At 36.0% G+C, this 21,981-nt stretch overlaps 1 protein-coding gene across 2 annotated transcripts in view; it reads left to right on the top strand.

Moving 5' to 3' along the window:
* Positions 1-21,981, top strand: part of NELL1 (neural EGFL like 1) — an 842,535-nt gene that overhangs the window by 392,531 nt on the left and 428,023 nt on the right. For both annotated transcript variants that reach the window (XM_031941958.1, XM_031941959.1), the window contains exon 13: positions 17,971-18,096. In XM_031941958.1, the coding sequence (XP_031797818.1) occupies positions 17,971-18,096 (126 nt within the window). The remainder of the gene's footprint in view (positions 1-17,970; positions 18,097-21,981) is intronic.

The raw sequence follows: 21,981 nt of genomic DNA on the forward strand, positions 1-21,981 counted from the left end.
TTTTCCTTTTTTTTTTTTTTTTTTTGGCCTTTGTCACCACAATCAAGAAAGCAGATGAGATCTGGAGGAGTTGCTTTTGCCAGTGACTCTGGCAAGGTCACCAAGTCTCTATCCTATGCTGAAAAAATTATGAGATGTGAATTAGTTTTACACATAGATTCATAAACATCATATAGCAGAATTGGAAGGGACTTTGGGAGCCCCTAATTTTACAGAAGAGGACATTGAGCTCCTAAGACAGAGAAAAGTACTTGATCAAGACTTCCTGACTTGGAGGTCAAGGCTCTTTGCACTAAATCACATGGTTTCTGGAGCATAAATGTAGCATCCACTCTCAAGGGTGGCATTTTTTCCTATGTAGTTAATGGAAAGAGGACTGAACTTGGAGTTTTTCTAATTCTGACTAACTGTAACTCCTGGGTTCAGGTTCTGACACACACACACACACACACACACACACACGGGGGGGGGGGAGAGGGAGGGATAGAGGGAGGGATAGAGGGAGGGAGGGAGGAGAGGAGAGAGGGAAAGGGGGAGAGGGAGAGAAGGGGAGAGGGGTAGAGGGGTGGAGGAGGAGAAAGTTAACAGATAGTTGTATCTGATTCTTCCACACTGTTTATAGACCTATACACATTTTCTTTTCCCTTCAGTGTACTTGTATTACAGATCATGAGATACACTTGATACCCACCTGGGATCCTTTATCCTATTCTTTGTTTACCCGACCTCATGATGTTTATTCTTGAATTTCTCCAGACTTAACATTTATTTCCTCCATCTTTGAGAAGCCTGACTATTCAGCCAGTAGCTGAGTAGCATGTACTTCCTTATGTGTCTCAGGAATTTAGGGATCCAGGGGCCAGTTCACTGTTCCTCAGACAGTTGGAGGGTCAGACTATAGTAAAAACAAAAACTTTGTTTTGTGGGCCTTTAAATAAAGAAACTTCATAGCCCTGGGTGAAGGGGATAAACATCCTCACCTGCCACATCTGGCCTGAGGTCCATAGTCCTGGATTAGACACTATTATTTTTCACTAGGTTGAAAGGTGCTCATACTTCCTTTTACTGACCACAATCCTTAGAGAACATACTGTACATCATAGTAGTATCTCTAGCTATCTGTCTCTTCATTGGCAAGATGATACAATGGATATAGGACTAAACTTGGAGTCTGGAAGACCTGAGTTTGAATCCTGTCTCAGATATTTATTAACTGTGTAATGCTGGGCAACCTTTCCCAACTTGTTTCCTCAGCTTTGAAATGAATATAAGATAGAAGAATAATACCCACTTTATAGAGTTGTTGTTAGGATCAAGTGATATAACACAAAACTTCTTAAATTGGGTTGTGATCCCATATGGGATCATGTAACTGAATGTAACGGTAATGAAAAATTTGGCAACAGTAAAAGATATCAAATATTCTGCCAAGACTTAATTTTTTATGTTAATAAACATTACTGTACAAATGTGTTTTAGTCTTTAATAAATGGTAAAATCATATACATGCCAAAGAATTGTTTTAAAATAATTTTTATGATTTAATTTCAATAAATGTTTGATTTGTATATTTATATACCCGGTGTCCCATGAAAATTTCTCAGGTAAAAGGAGTCGAGTAGGAAAAAGTTAAGAAGCCCTGCCTTAAGCAAAATTCTTATTTAAAAAAAATTCTTGTAATACTTTTGTATTTTTCCAAAGATATACAAAGATAGTTTTCAACATTCACCTAAGCAAAAACTTTTGTACCAAGTTTTTCCCACTTCCTCTCTCACTCTCTCCTCCCCTAGATAGCAAGCAATCCAATATGCAATTCTTCTAAACATACTTCTGTATTTATCATACTGCTCAAGAAAAGTCAGATTAGAAGGGAAAATATCACGAGGGAAAAAAAAAACAAGCAAACAACAACAACAACAATAAAAAGGTGAAAATACTCTGCTTTGATCCACTTTTAGTCTCCATCATTCTCTCTCTAGATGCAGATGGTTCTTTCCCTCACAAATCTAATGGAATTGCCTTGAATCACCTCATTGCTGAAAAGACCCAAATCCATCATAGTTGATCTTCACATAATCTTGTTGTTCTCTTGGTTCTACTTCATATAGCATTCATATAAGTCTTTCCAGGCTTTTCTTAAATCAAGCTGTTCATCATTTCTTATAGAACAATAATGTTCTATAACATCATATCCCACAACTTATTCAGTCACTGTCCAACTGAGGAGCTTCCAACTCAGTTTCCAGTTCATTGGAACTACATTACAAAAAGGGTTGCTATGTTTTTTGCACATGTGAGTCCTTTTCCTTTTTTTATGATATCTTTGGGACACAGACCCATTGGAAATGTTGCTGGATCAAAAGGTATGTACAGTTTTATAGCCCTTTGGGCACAGTTCTTTCTAATATTAATATCTTCCTTTTTTTTACTATAATTCATTGATATTGTATGTTTGTAAAATTTAAATTCAAATACAAGATTGACAATTCTTTCGAACCCTAATTACAAAGTCTTTTATATATGTTATTTCATGTACATTGGAAATCTTAAATTGTAATCTATCGTTATTATTATTATTTTCCCCTTTTTGTCCTAGATATCCTATGTTAGTCTTTTTTTTCCTTTTTCTTGGACTGGTAATCTAACAAATGGTCTAGTGTAGTTTCTGATTTTTGGTAAATCATTTTCTGATCCCATTTTCTCAAACACTGACTTGTCCTTGAAAAGAGATTATACCTGAGTTGATATCATTAAGGATGCAGCCATCACTGACTATGTGATTCAGCTTCAAAACTGCTCAGGTCCTTAATATATGTTGATCATTAAGAATTCCAGCAGTTTGTTGTACATCCCACCATTTGAGGCTCTCCTTACAAGGATGGAAAGGACCTCAAACATATATGTAGGGAAAGCCATCCAGCTAGCCTGAATCCCTAGAAATGCACTGCTTTGCTACACAAAAGTCTCACCTGGTTCTCTGGCATCCCATCTTTACAACGATCAGCTCTCTATCTTGAGAGTCAACTTAATATCCCCAACCCAGAAGACTGGTTACTGTGCTTCCCTTAGGATGTTTCTTGGCAATTGTGGAGAATGTGAGGAAGGGGAAAGGATGTGAGGAAGGGGGAAGAGATAGTGGAGAGCTGCTGGGCTAATGTCCTTGTCATTGTTGCCAATGTTATTGGTAACAGATGTTTCTCTCTTCCTTATAGATCAAGTGTCCTACCCTCATGATTGTGGCAATATATCCTTTTTACTGAAACACATTTTCAAAAGAAATGCTTTCCAAGGACCATAGGCCACACATTATTGAGTAATATTAGGATATGCCAGTTTATTGTGCATGAAATTAATTGGAATGGGGAACAGTGTCAATTCCAGTTCAAGATAACTATTTCATCAGAACAGATTTCTATATAGATCATACTCAGACCAAAGTCCCTATTCCTGCATAACTCTGACTGCTTCAATATTGATCCTATTAGTAGCTGTCTAAGTCACAAATTTATTTTCTAGACTGCAGATTGTCTTCATTAACTATCTACTCTGAAGTCCATAGAGTTCTGTTTGTTTATTTAATTCAAATCTCAATGTTTAACCACTGGTTAATTTGACACAATTGTGAATCTGATCCAAATCTGTCATTGAATCGTTAAAATTAAATGTTGAAAATTTGGATGGCTTTCTTTGATAACCAGAATGGGGGCAGGTAATATAAAAATTTGATCAAAGTCAAATGGTAGTTCATTAGTGTGTAATAGTAGAAAGATTTTTTGATTTGTTTTGTTTTGTTTTTGTTGTTTGTTTTTCTGGTGAAGGAAGTAGTTGAAGCAGCCAGGAGGAAACAGGGGGAATGGACACCTTCATTGCCATTCCAGTCCCTACAAAGACTCTGAAAACTGATTTTTCTTTATCTCTGTGAGCCCAGAGCTTAACTGCCTGTGTTGCAATCAAAGTGATAAAAACAGACTATCAAAATCTGATGACAGTGTCTTTATTCTAACAGTTTTTCTTCTAAGAGATTGTGGGGAAACCTGCTAAAGCTTCTGTCAGGTTTCTGTTGAATTTTCTTCGTTAGGACTAACCAAGTATTAATGTGTAAAGAAAAGGCCATTTAGGGGCCAGCCTACAGTTTTCTTGATCTCACTGCACAACAGAATGCAAACTCCCTTTCACTTTCTGGGACAGATACTGGCAGAGTGGGATTCTTCCTGGATTTGACTTTAAATCAGAACAACTTTAGTCTATATGCTTGCCACCATACTGGAAAGAACTTCATAACTGAATTGTTCTGTGCACTCGGAAATGTTAGACTTGTAGGAAAACATGGAGTGAGCTTCTATAATATTTTTGCAGTTTGTGATGAAAATTGAGTATAAACCTACATCATATACAGTGGAAATAGGCTAATATCAGTATTTGATTCTGAAATTGACTCTGCTATAAGAAAATAGTTTTGTGTATTTCTAATCTTGACAACTATTAAGTGACATAGTTAAGGAAGAAGAGGCTAATTTTTACTAATCATTAAAGTTCTAGATCATTGTTTACATTTTCATCTTCAAGTTTGTTTTGGCAAACAATATATTTTCATGACATCCAACATCCTGAGTGATACAGGATGGGATAAGCTGAATGGCACAGTGGATATACTGCCATTCCTGGAATCACAAAAAATTGATTTCTAATCTGGTTTTAGATACTTCCTAGCTGTTTACCTCACACAAGTCACCTAAAGGATGTTTTCCAGTTTTCTCATGTGCAAAATGGGGATAATGATAGTAACTATCTCCCAGGGTTGTTCTGAGGATCAAACCAGACAATATTTATAAAGCAATTAACAGTGCCCAGCATGTAGTAAGTACTATAGATAGTTAGCCATTATTATTGTAGCATAAGAATTTTGCATTATTTCATTAGTCATCTCATGAAACATTTAGGCACATGGACAATTTTAAAGTTTAGGAATCAGTTCTGTCATTATAACATGGCTAGGAAATTAGTGCTTGCATTAGAATTGGTAGGTGGTACATGGTGATTGACCTACTAAGACTTAACTAGATTATGCTTCAGAAAGAAATGAATTAGAGAAGCAGGGAAGAGTACTAACTAGAGTGTTCAACTGAGCACTAGGAAGATCTCAGTTTGAATCCTGCCCCGATAATAGCTATGTGACCTTGAGCAAGGAGCTTATCCTTTCTGAGCTTGCCTTTTTTAATGATTCCATCATTGAGTAGAAGTAAGGCCTTGAGAGGATTTTAGTGCTCTACCCTTCAGCCCTCCAATCAGAGAGGCAAGGAAGCAGAGTGAGTTAAGGAGGTGGTGGGGATAAAAAATAGAGGCAATCAGCTTGATGATGAGATATCAGGTAATCACTTATTCTGGGTAGACCATGATGTTCTTTGCAATGGAAACCAAGCAGAGTTGCTGATGGAAAGTGGAGCATTCCTGGGAGGATCAGATTCCTCCCCTTTAAAAAGGTGGGCTTTGGGTCATACTGTGTCACAAGAGTGGTAATGGACAATAAGAACTAAGAGATTATTTTAGGTGGGGTTTTATATGACCCTAAAAGCTAGTAGAAGAGTCCCTGAGTCTTCCTTTCCTGATCTAACAAATGGAAATAATGCCTTCTTTGTCTTGTTTGTAGACTTGGGTGGATTAAATAAAGTACTATAATTATTCCTTCCACATCACTGAGGTTAAAGACATAATGTCCCTACAATCTGGAAAAGCTGCATAAAATTTTTTGGCCCTCCCTTTGTAACAGGAAAAGGAGTCTGATTTTTTTTTCTTTTATGTAATGTTTATTGTACATTATTGTAAAACTTGGGTCAAGCATTTGGTCATAGGTTCTCTGTCATCTGATGGCCTTCATGTGTCATCTTCAACTTATGCAAAACTCCCCCCATTCCTATATCATTTCTTATGTCACCCTGTAATATATCAAAATCTTAATGAAGAAATTTGCAATATGGAATTGATAAATGTATAGATAGGCAAGGAATTGCATATCCACCCTGGCAGTAGAATACTGGACAAATCACTTAACCTCTCAGTACCCCCAGACAACTTTTCAAGACTATAAGTAACTGGAAAGTTACGTCTCTGCATTGTCGGATGGGTTTTTCATACTAAGGATTTATTACATTGATAAAATGCTTTCTTATTTTCCAGTTTCTAAGTCGCTGAAGAATTGTTTTGTTTTTGTTTTTTATTTTGGGTTTTTTTTTGGGGGGGGGGGAGAAAGTTTTCCTCTCCTTATTTTATTAAGTACTTGCCGAAGACTGCTTTGTCATCTGAATAAAGAACCTGTTTCTTCTAGACTCCAGATTCTGTCAGGTTAGAATGCTAAGTCTTTTTGACACAGGTGTCAAGGGACAGTACAAAAACATTGGTCAATTTTCATAAATATTTTCTGGGAACTGTGGTAATGAACTGATAGAAAGAAAATCTGCAGAAAGCTCAGATTAGGGTGATGAAAGTCAACACAACAGGAGCCAATTTAGAGCCTGGGGAACACAGTCTACTTTTATTATGAGCAGACAAGTCCCATTAGCCTCCATAGGCAGTAGATATATGGGAATAAAAGGAATGCTTGTTTTGTAAAAATTGCCTTGTTTTTTTTTTTTTTTAAAGCTGCTGCTGCTGCTGCTTTCTTCTTCTTCCTCCTCCTCCTCTTCTTTCTCTTTCTCTTTTTCTATCTCTTCTTCCTCCTCTTTCTCTTCCTCCTTTCCTTCCCTTCCCTTCCCCCTTCCCCTTCTCCTTCTTCTCCTTTCCCTTCTTCTTCTCCCTTCTCCCTTCTCTTTCTTCTTCTGAAATTATTTTGCTTTTAGTATACCATTTCTTCTTCTCATAGGGATGGCAATGTGGGATAGTAGAAAGAGTAGTGGCCCTGGAATTGGAGGCCTTTAATGTAAGACTTATTAATGGGATGAATGGACTCTATTAAAAGACTATCCCTTGTGGACCCCAGTATCTGAGTGGGCCCCAATGCTGACCCTATGGGGTTATCTTGTACAAACAGAGCTATCTTGCACTGATGCCCATATGTGCCTTATACAATCTGTAGTTCAACTATATATGTGAATTCCTGAGGCAATCTTGTATGAACAGGATGACCAGGACCCCCAGTTCATTTACTGATGCACACAATTAGCATAGTTAGTATCTCTTGCTCTGGGTCCTTTCCCATAAAAGCTCTCATCTTCCCTCTTGTGAATTGCAAGTCCCTTAGGAACTTTGCCCACCTTATGGAGTGATAATAAAGTTTTTCCCCTAGACCTGGAGATGGTTTGAGTCTGTGAATTGATTCTGGACAATTTCCCACTTTTGTGACTTGTTGGAACTCATCACAACTTGTTGGACCTTATCACTTGACCTTCCACCTTCTACACAATCTGTGTGATCTTGAGCAAGTCACAGCCTTCCTGGATCTGTTTTTTCATCTGTTAAATGAGGGGATGTTGAACTTAATTACCTCTGAAGTCTTTTTTAGCTCTCAATCTATAATCTTATTATCATAAACCTTTTGGGGTTCAGTTTGTCTCACTTTTGTATAGTGTTCTATCTCAAATGTATAGGGATGGGACTAGATCATTTGAAATCTCTGATTCTAAGATTTTGAAATTTTATAGTAAAAATTCAGTGTCCTTCTTACTCCTGTTCCTCTTTCTCTTCTTTCTTCTCCTTCTCCTATTCTGTAGACCTGGGATTTTATCAATGTAAGAAATCCTTACTATGGAAAACCCATCCACCAATGCAGACAAGCCACTTTCCAGTTACTTATAATTTTAAACAGTTGCCTGGGGCACTGAGATATTAAATGACTTGTCCACTATTCTACTGCCAGGACGTGTTAGAGGCAGGGTTTGAAACCAGGTCTTTTAAATTCCCAAACAGGTCCTCTATTCACCATGGTCTGCCATGTCTAGCCAACTCATTAAATATCTCTAAAGGGAGTTCTTCTCACTTATAGCCCTTCCATGCCCTACTGTCTACTGAATGATGCTGATTTCCAAGTCTTTCTCCCTCCCGACATATGTCTCCTTTGGGGTTATGAACCAGATTATCTACATTGCTTGGTTATATGTGAAATATCATTATACCATGTCAGGTTTTATTTGAAAACTCATAAGTATGCTATTTAAAAAGAAAAAACAAACTATTTCAACAACCAGGAGAGAAATATAAATCATATATTTTTACCATCTCCAAAAATCACTAGACGATGAGCTTGAATATTTCAAACATGACAAAAAGTCTCTATGAATGAATCACCATTTAAGTTCTGTTGTACCTGAGCTGATAAATAACATCGTATGCTTTACAGATGGATCTCTAACAACATTAAATAATTTTTTAAAGCTTTTTTTTTCTCATCAGGGGCTTAATCATAAAGGGGGCTTTCTCAAGTACTAAGTGATTGAGTCAGACTCCTTCTGTGGTTTTGGATTCCTTCCAACAATGGATACCTAAGCCCAATTTGTTTCCAAGGGGGCAGTTGGGTGCTGAAATGACCAAATGTGAGAATTTGATTTGTAAAGGTCAGAGAAGCAATATAGAGTATATATAGGAGGAGGCCATGTGGGAGAAAAATGCCATGGATGATAATGAGTGTGAGACAGGAAAAATGGAGTGTAGCTAGCATGGAAAAATCAGATACAGACAGAAAGTCACTATATTCCAGGCACTGGCCCCAGCTCACATTCCACCTATGTCTTCATGATAATACTTGTCTGAAAATACATATTGGCATCCATTGAATATATTGGGTGACTTTTTATGTAGAGCTTTTTAATGGATATTTAGTATTTGGATTAAAAAAAAGGTTAAGAAAAATAACAGCATGGCAGAGACCTGGGACAATCAGTTGTTTCTATAGATGAGAACTTGTATTTGTTTACTTAATAACGACTTAAAGTTTCCACTTTCCAATTAAAAATGTTAATAGGAATAACATCAATGACAACCAAATACTGATCTTCTGCTAATATCTTTTTAAAATTACATTTTCCAGTATACTGTATATAATATAAAAAAATCAAATGAAGGGTTGATTTAAGATTGTGATTTTTCTGGTGCTCAATTCATTAACAGATTTTAAAGTAAATCTGGTTTATTATTAGGAGCTGTGCAATAGATAGAAACTCAGTGATTTTTCTGATTCTTTAGTTTTTCCTCAGATTCAAATCATTGCTAGTTACCAGTGCTGACAAAGATGTATTCTCTGGAGCATTGTCTTTCTTGAAACTCAGGAACGAATCTTGAGTTATTTGAAGGATTTCTCTCAAGCTTTTGTTTTCTTGTTCAAGTTGAAAAATTTGTTCATGCTTCTCGCAATCCTGCTGCTCACCAATTTCAATGTTTCCTCATTACTGCTGCCATTTCAGTAATGTGGTCCACATGTACTTGTAATTTCTTAGAATGTTGCTCCTTTAGCTTCGTTATAATACCTGGGAATTGGGCTGACTTTTAAAAAGTACTATCTCTAAACTTATGGCTTTCTTTGATAGAAATACGATAGAGACACCTATTGGAGGGAACTCTGGATTCAAGATTATTACATGGCTCAGCTAGGACAGATACCTGGAATTTCCCTACAAAAGTGACAAATGAATTAGTATACTGGGAGACACTGTGGTGTAGTGGGAAGAGTGCTGGAGTGGGACTCCAGGGATCTGAGTTCAAATTCTATCTCTGCCTATGTGAGATAAGCTAGATAGTGTATTACAAAGAAAGATAGTCAATATGGGGAATAGCCTTGAATCAAAGTCATAAAACAATCAGTTGATGAAGTTAGAGAAAAGAAGACTCAGGGGAATTTGAGAGATAAGTTCCAGTATTTGAAGACTGTCATGTGGGAAATAGATTAAATTTGTTTTGCCTAAAAAATTAAAATGGAGTTTAACCTATCATATTGGATTGCTTGCTGTCAGGGGAGAGGGAAGGTGGGGAGGGAAGGAGAAGAATGTGGACCACGGGTTTTTGCAGGGGTTAATGTTGAAGATGATCTTTGCAGGTATTTTGAAAGTGGAAGGCTATTATGAAAAAAGAAAGTAGGATGGAGAACAAATGGGTTGGAAAGAAAGAAGCAAATTTAAGTTTGATTTCAGGAAGAAGAGAAAACCATAAAACTTCCTAATAGTTATAGCTTTCCAAGTTACCATGGACTGTTTTGAGAAATAATGAGTTCCCCTTCATAAAATGTCTTCAGGCCAGGGCTCAATTCTCTATATACCTGGCATGTTTTGATGGGTGTTATATTAAAATATACATTAAAATACTTCACTGTTGAATTCCCTTCTAATTTTGAAATTCTATTACTCTGGGCAAAGTCACGTGACTTTACTAAACTCCATAAACCTTATCTGTAAAATGGGACTGTTGCTAGACCCAAGATCATAAGATAGTTGGCATTATAATATCTGGGGGCAAAAAACTAAGAATACTTGGGTTATTTCAGTAGCTTACTGATTTCATTAATGAGTATGATACAAGTACTCTTTGCAGTGGTATGGATCACAAGGATATACATCCTCATTCTGTATGGGTTATATCCATGTTCTTGAATAAATCCCCTAGAGAACACGGATTACAATCTCTATTATCTTGATTTATTTTTTTTTTTCATTTTATTCTGTCAAATGATGTCTTTTATTCTTCAATTTTTTCCATGACCATTTATTTATTTATGACAAATGATGTGGTCTTTTATAACATATTTCTCATAGTAGTTATCACTCCTGTACTAGTTAACACTCCTAGACTTCAGAATCTTTTAAAATTTGAATTCTTCAAAGATTACATTTCCCCAAGGTTCACAGCTATATAACATGCCTGCAATGTTTGTGGAATTGTTAAGTTGGACACCATCAGTAGGAATCATTCTGATCTCCCTCTTCTAAGAAGGGAACCTCTTCTATTAAGTTTCAAAGGACTATTTTTTCTCTAGATTTAGAGATCTTAAATAGCTTGTCCAGGGTCATGCTGCCTAATAGTTGTTAGAGTGCTGTCAAGAATTCTGTAGAAACAAATCCTACATGATGCTGAACATTCCTTTATGGTGAATATCTTTCTTTTTCATAAGTGAAAGATATGTTCTTTCAGATGTATCATAGCATGATAGATAAGGGACTAGTCTCAAATCTGGTGAGGGGGGGAACCACCCACCTAAGTTCAATTCCTGCTTCAAATTCTTCCAAGTTTGACTCTATTACACTAGACAAGTTACTTAACCTCAGTGCTCTAGTCCGGACAACTCTTTAAAACTATTAGCTACAGAAAATGTGCCAACCTGCATTGTAAGAGGGTGTTTTTTAACCCTCGTCTCCAAGACGAGGGTTGTCTTTATAAGTAAAATCCCTGGGCCGCTCTGTATCTCTTGGAAATACAAGGAGAGATAATCTTTTGTGGAGGAGCAAGTCAGGCCATCCTTTCTAAATCTGGGGTGAAATACTTCCTGGGACATGAATCTAAGAATCTTGAGGGAATTAATACCACTTGAATGTGGGGTGATGACCTAAAAGACAAGGATGAATGAAAGAAAAATTTTGATACTTCATTGGAACCTTAGAGGGTAGTTTGATCTGTGTGTCCTGTTGAGTAGACTAAAGTTAAAACTCACTATATTTTCTTGATATATCTTGAATAAGTATCTTAAATTTGTGTAATAATTTAGGAAAGGAGAAACAACCATTTGAGAAAGTCCCAATGTTCAGAAAAATAATGGTATCATTATTGAAGAAGAATTTAGGGATATAAACCTCATATTCTATTTTACCACTGTGCAATGTTTTCTTTTTTTAAATCTTATCAACTCACTTTTTCACTTCGAGCCTTAATTTTCTCATTTATGAAAATTCCAACATCCATTTTGACTTCCCTCTAGGTGACCTATAGATTGATACTCTATTATTTGTGTCACAGTTGTTGGGGGTTTTTTAATATCTCAGTTGTTCAAAGTTCTCAAGATTATTTTGTCAAAAAATATTTTATAAACTGTTAATTCTATTGTGATTCTTAAAATAATCCAATATATTTCTGAAGCTTTTTTAAAATTTTGTTGAAACTATTTACAGGACAGAAACTTTCACCAAGGACTTTTGGGATAATTTATATTAATTTTTAGCAACTGTCCCGTTAATGACATTCCCACAAGTTGGATTTATTTCTAGTTCCTCACTTTCTTCCTCCTAGTTATCCCAAGATCCCCCATTTGCCAACTTTGCCCCTATTCCCTTCCAATTGTCCATCATGCATTGATTATTTCTCTTTGATGATGTGTCAGCTTAATTTTCTGACATATTAGTCAACATATATATTTTTATTTGGAGACATTCTTCTGCCTGGATCTATGCCAGTAAATTGTTAGTTATGCAAGAAACAGAATTGCTAAAGTCACCAACTGGAAAACCTATTAAAAAGGGGCAGTCAGCATTGCAGCATTGAGTGCCTCCATGAACTCCCAGGTGACTTAGAGGAGCAGTGATTGGGTAAACAAATTCTCCCTAGAGTTTCTAGTCCTTCCCCACATCGGCTTTTGGAAAATATATATATTTTATCTAAGGGCATCAAAATCCCCCATAACAAGGAAATGGCTTACGTGTTTCAGAATCAAATGAGTTCGTTACAGATGAGTCTCTCCTTCAAATCTGGCTGGGCCAAGGCCTTTGAACAGCTGTCTGGTGGCCTGAGGGAAATGAGCCTATGGATTCTGGCTGGTTATGAGTTGTCAAGTGTGTTTAGTCCAGAAGTGGCCATCCATGCTGATAACCCTGCTGGCAGCTGCTGCCAACTGGCTAAAGATTAAACCTTCTCTGAGGCAAGCCTGAACGGCTTCTTCATTTTTAAACAAGTCAAAAGAATATAGATTTCAAGTCAAAAAGAACTTTCAAAGTCATTTATTTTATCACCCTCATGTTATAGATGAAGAAACTGAGGAGCAAAAAGATTGACTTGACTGTTGTCACAAAGCAATTTGAACCCAAGTCATCTCTCTGCAGTTCAATGTATTACAGAGTGATCTACAGCAAAGCAGCTTAAACTCTTGGTTGTGCCCCCATGTGGTTAACATAACTGAATGTGAGGATTATAAAAGATTTGGCAGCGGTGAAAGGTATCAAATATTTCAATGATATTTAATTCTTTATGTAAAAATAAATAAGCACATATATCTCATTAGTATGAAAATTTGCTTTCATCTTTAATAAATGGTAAATTTATTTGTTTACCAAAGAATTGTTCTAAAATACATATCTTTGTGATTTATTATCAATTAATGTTTGGTTTGCATTGCTGTTTTATATAACTATATTGCTGGAGTAATGTAAAAATTTTCTTGGGTGAAAAGGGGTCATGAGTGGAAAAAGTTTTAGAAGTCCTGCTCTAGAGAAGGGATTTTTAAAAATCTTTTATTATGTCAAGACCCTATTTGACATCTGGTGTTATCTCTGAACTCTTTCTCACAAAGATATTGAAGGGAAACACTATTCACTTAGTAGTTAGATAAGAAACAATTACATCTTTATTTTCATTAAGTTCATAGACATCTTGCAATCTTTCTCTGTATCCTTTATGGAAAGAGATGGAAATCAATTGGCACTGAATTTAGAAGCCATTGTCTAACTTCCAGGGAAATGTGAGAATTTGTGTCATGGGTATACAATTTTATCAATAAAATTCAACGTTATTCTCTTGCCCTGTGTGAAGGGGCATAGCAATGAATGTACTGCAAGAAACCTGCCCCTCCTCCTATTCCCTACATAAAGTTATATAGTGCTTTCCTTCCTACAGGTTTATGAGGGCTCTATGCCCCTATTAAATGCAAATCATTTTGTATTTAGCTTTGAAATTCTCTTTAAATTATATTTTGCAAACTTGACTCCACACTCTATCCTATTCACCTTTATCTGGCTGTATCTAGTACATAGGAGCTATTGATAGGGATAGAATTTTTTAATGTGTTTGGGATGAAAGGATAGAAATTTGTTGTCAGTAGCAGAATGGAGGCATAAGATTTGTAAATATGAAGCCATTAATCAAGAACACTAGATAACATTTTGGCCAAGTATGGCCTATGAACTATTTGAAAGACCTTTAAATAAGATTCGGGTAGAGACTCAATAAAGGGAAAACCTCTACAATTATTTCAGAGTGGACTTGACAGAGTTCAGAATTTGAGGACATTCTGATTTTTCACTCCTTTCCTGGATGCCCTAAGTCAGTCTTATTAGCTCTAGCTTTTATTTTCCTTAATAAACTGCAGGTGACATCAAAGTAAATGAATGACAACAGACTTCAGGAATGAGAATGAAGTCCTATGATATAAGATATATTAAAATACCTACACTCCTGTGAAGTTGGTATTATTTCATTTAGCAGATTGGGCAGGCCATTGTGCCAAAAATTTTTGGTCTTAAACTCTGGGCTCGTCTCCCCTTAAAATTGATAGTATCTGTAATTGTAAGATTATGACAGAATAAGGTGGTCTAAATAGAATCAATTTTGTAGTCAGAAAACATGGAGTGAGATCTCAGCTCTTTTACTTACTACTTATTTATGAAATGGGACAAGATGTTCCTATGGGATGTTAGTTTTTATAGTTATAAAGGAGGCTTTAAAAAACAAACAAATGAATAAATAAAGGAGGCTTAACAGAATTAGGACCCAAAAATATTTTGACAGACCTGAGATATCAAGTTTTGCATTTTTATTAGAAAATTCTGCTCTGTGCAAATGCAAGATAGAAAAGCCATGATTAAGCAGAAGTTTGTAGGGGGAGAAGGGTCAGTTAAGAGGAAAGAAAAAGAAAAAAAAACAAACAAAAATCAGAGGTGTTAATAGAACACAAGTTCAAAATCAAACAATAGTTTACTATGACAGACAAAATAGCTAATGGGATTTTGGACTACATTACTAGAGAGTTTCCAGGAATGAGGAGGTATTAGTATCTCAATACTCTGTCCTGGTCAGATCACACATGATGTATTACTTTTAATTCTGTCTGCCACAATGTAGGGAGGACATTGATAAGCTGGAGACTATACAGAAAAGGACAATGAAAATAGTGAAAGGTGTAAGCCCATATCTTATGGGGGCTGGTGATATTTAGACTGTACAAAAGACATGAGATTAGAATATGCTCACTTTCTTCAAATTTGTGAAGTGCTTTTATGTAGGAAATAAATTAGATGTGTCCTATTTTGTTCTACAGGGCAGAATCAGGACTAGAGTGATAGTAGCCAAGATATAAATTAGTGCTTAGTGTCTGGGAAATTTTCCTAATAATTAGAAAATGGAATGGGCTACTTCTGAGCACAGTGGTAGATTGATCCAGTGGTTGACTACTCTTTGAATTTGTTAATGAAGGCATTTCTTTCAGGGATAGGTCAAAGGGTAAATGCCTACCGCTGTCCCTCTATATTCTCAAATTCAATAATTCAGATGATCATCAAGTTTTTTTCGATCTTGTGGTCCTAAGGTTTCACACAACAGAAATGCTCTTTCAGTTGCAGGCTACTGACTAAGAGGAAAAATGTAGGCATTATATTACTGAGGAATAACTGCATTTCAGTAAGTCTTAAAAGGTGGCAATACATTTTTTAATTGAATTCAAATTTTTTTATTAAATGCACCAGAGAAACTTGTTTAAAATAATTTTATTGTGAATTTTACATAATTTATACAGTGGTTTGCATGTTTTTGTCCAATTAGACTGTGAACTCATGGAAATCAAGGACTTTTTTTTTTTTTGCCCTTTGTTTTATACCCAGTGCTTAGCACAGTACCTGGTCCATAGTAGGAAGTTTGTAAATGCTTATGAGCATTTCTGGATTATGAGGTTCCCAGACTTTGTCAGGACAGTCAAGTCCAAAGTCTGGGTCCTCATGATTCAAGTCTGGCATTCAATCCACTATACCATGTTGCCATTCAAACATTTGATGATCACATTAGAGGTGATTTGGTTAAGGCAATATAATAATAACATGGAAATATTATTAGAGTGATCATGATGGACTTGAACTAGAATCCTTTCTGGGTCATTTAATTATTACAATGATTGAAACTCTTCAGCTGATTCTTATGTATTTGCACGTTGTGTGTGTGTATCTTGTTTGAACAGTTTTTCCATGTTCTATCTCTGTTTTTCTGTCTCATTGTTTCTCTGTCTCTCTCTGTGTGTCTCTGTCTGTCTCCCTTTCTCTCTCCTCTCTGTGTGTCACTCTCTGTTTCCCCCTCTCTTTTTCTGTCTCTCTCTCTGTTTCTCTTTTTCTGTCTCTCTCTCTGTCTGTGTCTGTGTCTCTCTCTCCTTCCCTCTCCCTCCCTCCCATTTTAATGTTGTCTCCTAGACAGAAGAGCCCATGTTTCCATCTTTCTTTTGTCCCTAGTGTTTAGTACAATGCCTGGAACATGTAAGAATTTTATATATTTTGACCGAATTATTGATACCTATACAACTTTTCTTCATAGGATTGTTCTAAGAAAAGATCTTAAAGTGTACTATAATTATTATGTTTTCTTTTTTCTTTTCCCCCATTGTTTGGATGTTATGTAAATAAAATCAAGTCTCTGTAAAGTTAGCTATCTATGTGAGGCTTTCTGAAGACCTTATTGGAAGGAAACTGGTGTAATTGCTTTTTTGACTCCTCCTCTATGTCGTCACCTTCTTGATCTTTCTTTTATTTGTTTCTTTATTTTTTAATTGTGAAAAAAAAGAGAGAAACTTCCTTTTAGACACAGAAAGGAATGAGTTACTTATGTATTCTGTTTTAATGTTCAGCAACTGTCTAATAATTTTAGGGGATATCACAATGATGGTCTTTAGAGGTATATAGTCAACCCATCAATTTATTCTATACCTTCTTTGCAAAGTATAGGTTTTTCAAAGTGATTACTAGAATTACCATTATTGTTTTTCAGTCATTTCAGTCATTTCTGACTCGACCCCATTTGGAATTTTTTTATCAAAAATAATAGAATGATTTGCCATTTCCTTCTCCATCTCATTTTATAAATGAGAAAACTGAGACAAATTAGGTTAAGTGACTTGCCCAGGATCACACAGCTAGTATGTATCTGAGGCCAGATTTAAACTCGTCTTCCTGACTCAGAGCTGGCACTTTATTCACTATATCATTTAGTTGTCCTACTAGTAATGTAGATGTAATCTAATTTTCAACAGTGTATTGCTTACACGACTACAACCAGAATGTAATTCAACTGGCTTCCAGTTGCTGATTAATTCAGTTCTCATCATGAAGGCTAGAGAAGAGAACATAAATGGTCCTCCCTTCCCCATTAAATATAGTGAATTGTTTTGGAACATCCCATTATAATATCCCACAGGATGTGTCATAGGATTACTGAATAACTGTACAGTAATTTGCATCATGTCTTTGGGCATGCTTGCTACAGCTGCTATGTCAGCAGTCTGGTGTGGGCAAAATGAGCCCCTCTGTGACAGCATTTTGCAGCATATAGAGTAAAACATGTCTTAGTAAGAAAGACAAGTGCTGTTGTACCTATTCCCTTGATCTTTCTAAGCAAAACTATGCTATGTATGGTGGACATGTGATAAATATTAATTACCACTTCTCAAAGCCATGGACACAACTCTCCTTGGCTTTGGGTTTTTAAAGAGCTTCTGTTTTAAGAGGGAAAAGGTAGAAGCAAAACTCTGCCTCCCTGTTTCCTGGAATGATCGTACTTATTTTTTTTTTAATCTATACTTTTCTTAAATATATGTGTATATATGTATGTACATACATGCATTCATGCTTATTTATTTATTTGAGAATCAGTCCCATGAATGTGCTGAGTTTTGTACTTCAGCTTTTGCCCTTAATATGTCAAACCAATTTTGATTGTTCTAAAAGGTCCTTGTCTTGTGTTTCATTCCAAAATTGTCATGCTCTTGACTAAGCCTTGGATGCTTCACTGATAGATCTCTTTCTGGTTCTTTTTTTCCTTCAGATATTGATGAATGTGCTGCTAAGATGCACTATTGCCATGCTAACACGGTGTGTGTTAACCTGCCTGGATCGTATCGTTGTGACTGTGTCCCAGGATATATCCGTGTGGATGACTTCTCATGTACAGGTGAGGATTAAGCAGTAAAGGAACAATATTGTGGTGGTGCTGTTATTGTGTCTAGTCAATTTTATATCTGTACTTATCACCAAATCCCCACTATATTATCTTCTACTTGATTCATTCTCTCAAACTCTCCTGGTGCACAAATTTCTATATTTACACAAATGCTTCTTGAATTTCTTCCTTGTCTTTGCAGTTAGTAAACCAATGTTTGTTTCTTTATTCTGTCTTTTTGCAATGATAACCATAGCTGCCTGCAGATAAGTTTGGAGCTTTAAGATAATGGTTTATTTTGTTGTCACATATAGATTAAATTTTAGTTTACTTTCCTTTTATAACAATTCAATTTTTTCTCTTTTAAAATATGAAATAAGATACAAACTTAGTTATTAAGGAAGATGGAGAACAACAAAGGGGTTAATGAAAGGATCACTAAGCATAAGCCATTATTTCTTGACTTTTCTTTCTTTTCCCTCTTCCTCTTTTCTCCTCTAAGCTGCCAGTGTTGGTTTTGGAGTGTAGTGATCTGTTGTTGCCCCCACAAGTAGTCAATTGTGGCTCTTTGGTGCCTCTTATTTGAAGCAACTATTTGTTTTCAAGGCAGCTAGATGGTGCAGTGGATAGAACACTGGACTTAAAGTCAGAAAGACCCATTTCCTGAATTCAAATCAGGCTTCAAATACTAGTTGGACAAGTCATTGAACACCTGTTTGTCTCAGTTTCTTCATCTGTAAAATTAGTTGGAGAAGAAAATGACAAATCACTCCAGGATCTCTGTCAAGAAAATCCCAAATGGGGTCACAAAGTGTAGGACACAATTAATTGATACTATGAAGAAAGCGGAAATCAGACAGTCTGAGTAACAGAAGTGGTGTCTTTTCCATAGACCAGAAAAGCTCAAGTCAACTTAACAAGCTTTTATTAAGTGCCTTTTACATTCTAGTAGTGTGCTAATCTCAATTTACAAATGTCAAACTTTATTTTTCATTCATTTTATTCGTTGCACTTGGCACAGTGACTAGAATGTGGGTCCTACTTCACAGAAGCTTATTGATAGGCTGATTGAAACTTGAAAGAAAAACAGAATCGAACTTTTAATCACTTTTCACTCATTTCCTGAGTGTATCCATGTATCTTTCATTAAAATAAAAATATTGGCATAACTACAACAGCATATTTAATAAGAATTTTCTGTTGAAATTCTTATAGTAAAATTTTTTTAATTATGAATAATAATTTAAAGAATACATGCACTTTCTGAAAGAAGAATTTCCTTTTATTAGGAAAGAGAAATGCATTGTGACTTTGCAACTGATTGTCGTGTAATTGGATTTATTCACTGTTCTTTAGTAAATAAATGGTGGTAGTGTGGAGGAATGATTATGAATTCCTATAATTAATCAAGGTTTCTGAAGGTCATAGTAAATGAATATGTATAATGATTTCTTCCTATATTCCCCACTTTATAATTAATATGACTGGGGAAGTAAGATATAGAATTTATGTGAATAAATGTAGCAGTCTCCAGGACTTTGGCATCCTTTAGATAAATGCAGACCAAACAAGAGGTGACTACATAGGGGAAATTGTTCTTGTTCTAACCTATAAAGGTTGGATTAATACCATAAAACTTATATATAATATGAAACTTGAATCTCTGTTTCAGATCAAACTGAAACTAGAATGTCTAATGATTCTCTTTATTATCAAGAAGTCAACTAGATTAGGGAATGAATCCAGAATTCATATAGCAAATCCAAAAGTCCTCTAAGATTTAAAGAAAAACTCTGCTACTTACAGCTTGGAATGTCTCTGGTTTTATGGAGATTTTATAGGTGAATTTTTATTGTTGAGTTATTGCAATCGTGTAAGACTTTGTGAGCCTATCTTTGTAGCAAAGATATTTTCTTTTCCCTCTTCATCTATTTTACAGATGAGAAACCGAGGCAGATAGGGTTAAATGACTTCCTTCCCAAAGCTAGTGTCTGGGGCTGATGTCTTCCTGATTCCAAGCCCAGTACTCTATCCACTGTGCCATCTAGCTGCTTCCAGACTGATGATTAGAGTTATAGATTTAGTCAGTAGAGCCCTTCTAGTCCAAATCTTCCTTTTAGCGGTAAGAATTCTGTGGCCCAAACAAGTGAAATGATTTCTCCAATGTTACTTAAGTAGTAGATATCAGGGGAAAGATTTGAACCTGAGTCTTCTGACTACAAATCTATTGTTTTCCATGGGATTCATCTTTGCAAAAAGGGCTCCCTTCCCAATGTTGTCATAAAGTAATGTTCATCTAGGTTTCTACTGGATTCACTATGGTCTGTTTTGTAATAGAGTCTAAAAGAATAAGGTAACTTTTTAGAACACACATTTCTTCAGAAGAGTTTGAGAGATTTTAGTAGACTATGTGATATATTTTTCTGACTTTTTCATTGGTCAGAATGATAGTGGATCTTGAGTAGCTTCAACTAATACTTTCCCTGCCCCATCCTCATTTCTCTATACTGGGGTCCATGTGAGACAAGATGCTAGGAAACAGACCTTGAGCAGTTTGAGTTGAGTTTGCCCCCGAGTAGAATGACCTGAAATTGAGCTGTTGGCCCTCTGGACGTATAAATGTGAGAATATTGGCTTTGGCTTGAATAGGATGCTATTGAGACTCCCATAGAACCTCCTTTGGAAATTCTTTTACCTGAATCATGTTTTTATCCAAATGATTATTTCTACAAACCATCATTCATCTAGTTATCCTGTATATGATGTAGAAATCCTTCTTGGGACAGCTCCTAAATTTTTTTGTATATCTTTATATTCAGTATTTCACCATTGACATTCTACACTTCTTGAGCTCAAAGATTTCTCAAGACTAGAAACAAAATCAATGATTTAATGGCGGCTGCCATTACCCAGAGGACTTCTATCCAAATGTTTCAATAATAAATCTTCTCTTTGTTCCATTTTGGGTGAGGAAATCTTTGTATCATGGTTTCACAGATTTATTTTGCATCTAGGAGCTTGTCAGCAGTCCCTTCTACCAAATTAGTGAATTTATTTTAGCTTTTCAGGTAAGAAATACAAAAAAAAAAAAGGTGAAGGGGAATGGGCATCATATTGCCATCAGACATTTACCAACAGTTCTTGCTTTATGCAAATTTATATAATAGGAATTGGACTCTCCAGCATGCAGGGCCTCTGGCCCAAGCTCAGCTCCCAGAAACAGCAGCAGGAACACTCCCTATGCCAGGGATTCTCTGCTCCAGGCACTGAGGAATTCTGGCTGCAGAGCACAGAGCTCTGAATAGGAAGGGCCACAGTCCAGCTGAGCCCAATTGGGTACGTGAGGTGTGAAGTCCGTTGTCTGAAAAAATTGTCTATATTCTCAATCTTAGCCTGATATGGAAATTGGAGTCACTCAGGATATATGGAAGTATCTCTAAAATTTTCCTAGAAATATTCAACCCCTGTGAAATCCTTGTTTGCCCTTCCTTTTCAAAGAAAACCAATCACACCTGGAGGGTGATATCTTGATTTACAAATGAATTGGAACTAAGTGAGACAGAGCTGTGCAAAGTAATCAGCCTCATTCTTCTCAGAAGTCATTGGAGTCCAGTGAGAGATAAAACAAAGGTCAGGATGAATAGTGATGAAGTGGGAGACCTTGGTCTTTTTAAGCTAAGATCATTCCCAGGTATTAGTTTGTCTGAAGCAAAGCTCTTTCAGTAATTAAAGTCTAGATAAGAATTGAGGTGAAACATGTCTTTTGCTTTCACAAAAAAATCAATCTGGGAGGGGAAGATGATCAGAATTTCAGGCCAGAACAAAATCATTTGTTATTTCTACTCACTCTGAGCCATCAAAACCTAAATGAAGAGCCTGTGTAGTCCCAGAATAGGA

The sequence above is a fragment of the Sarcophilus harrisii genome, chromosome 6, assembly GCF_902635505.1.
Source record: "Sarcophilus harrisii chromosome 6, mSarHar1.11, whole genome shotgun sequence".
Lineage (NCBI taxonomy): Eukaryota > Metazoa > Chordata > Mammalia > Dasyuromorphia > Dasyuridae > Sarcophilus > Sarcophilus harrisii.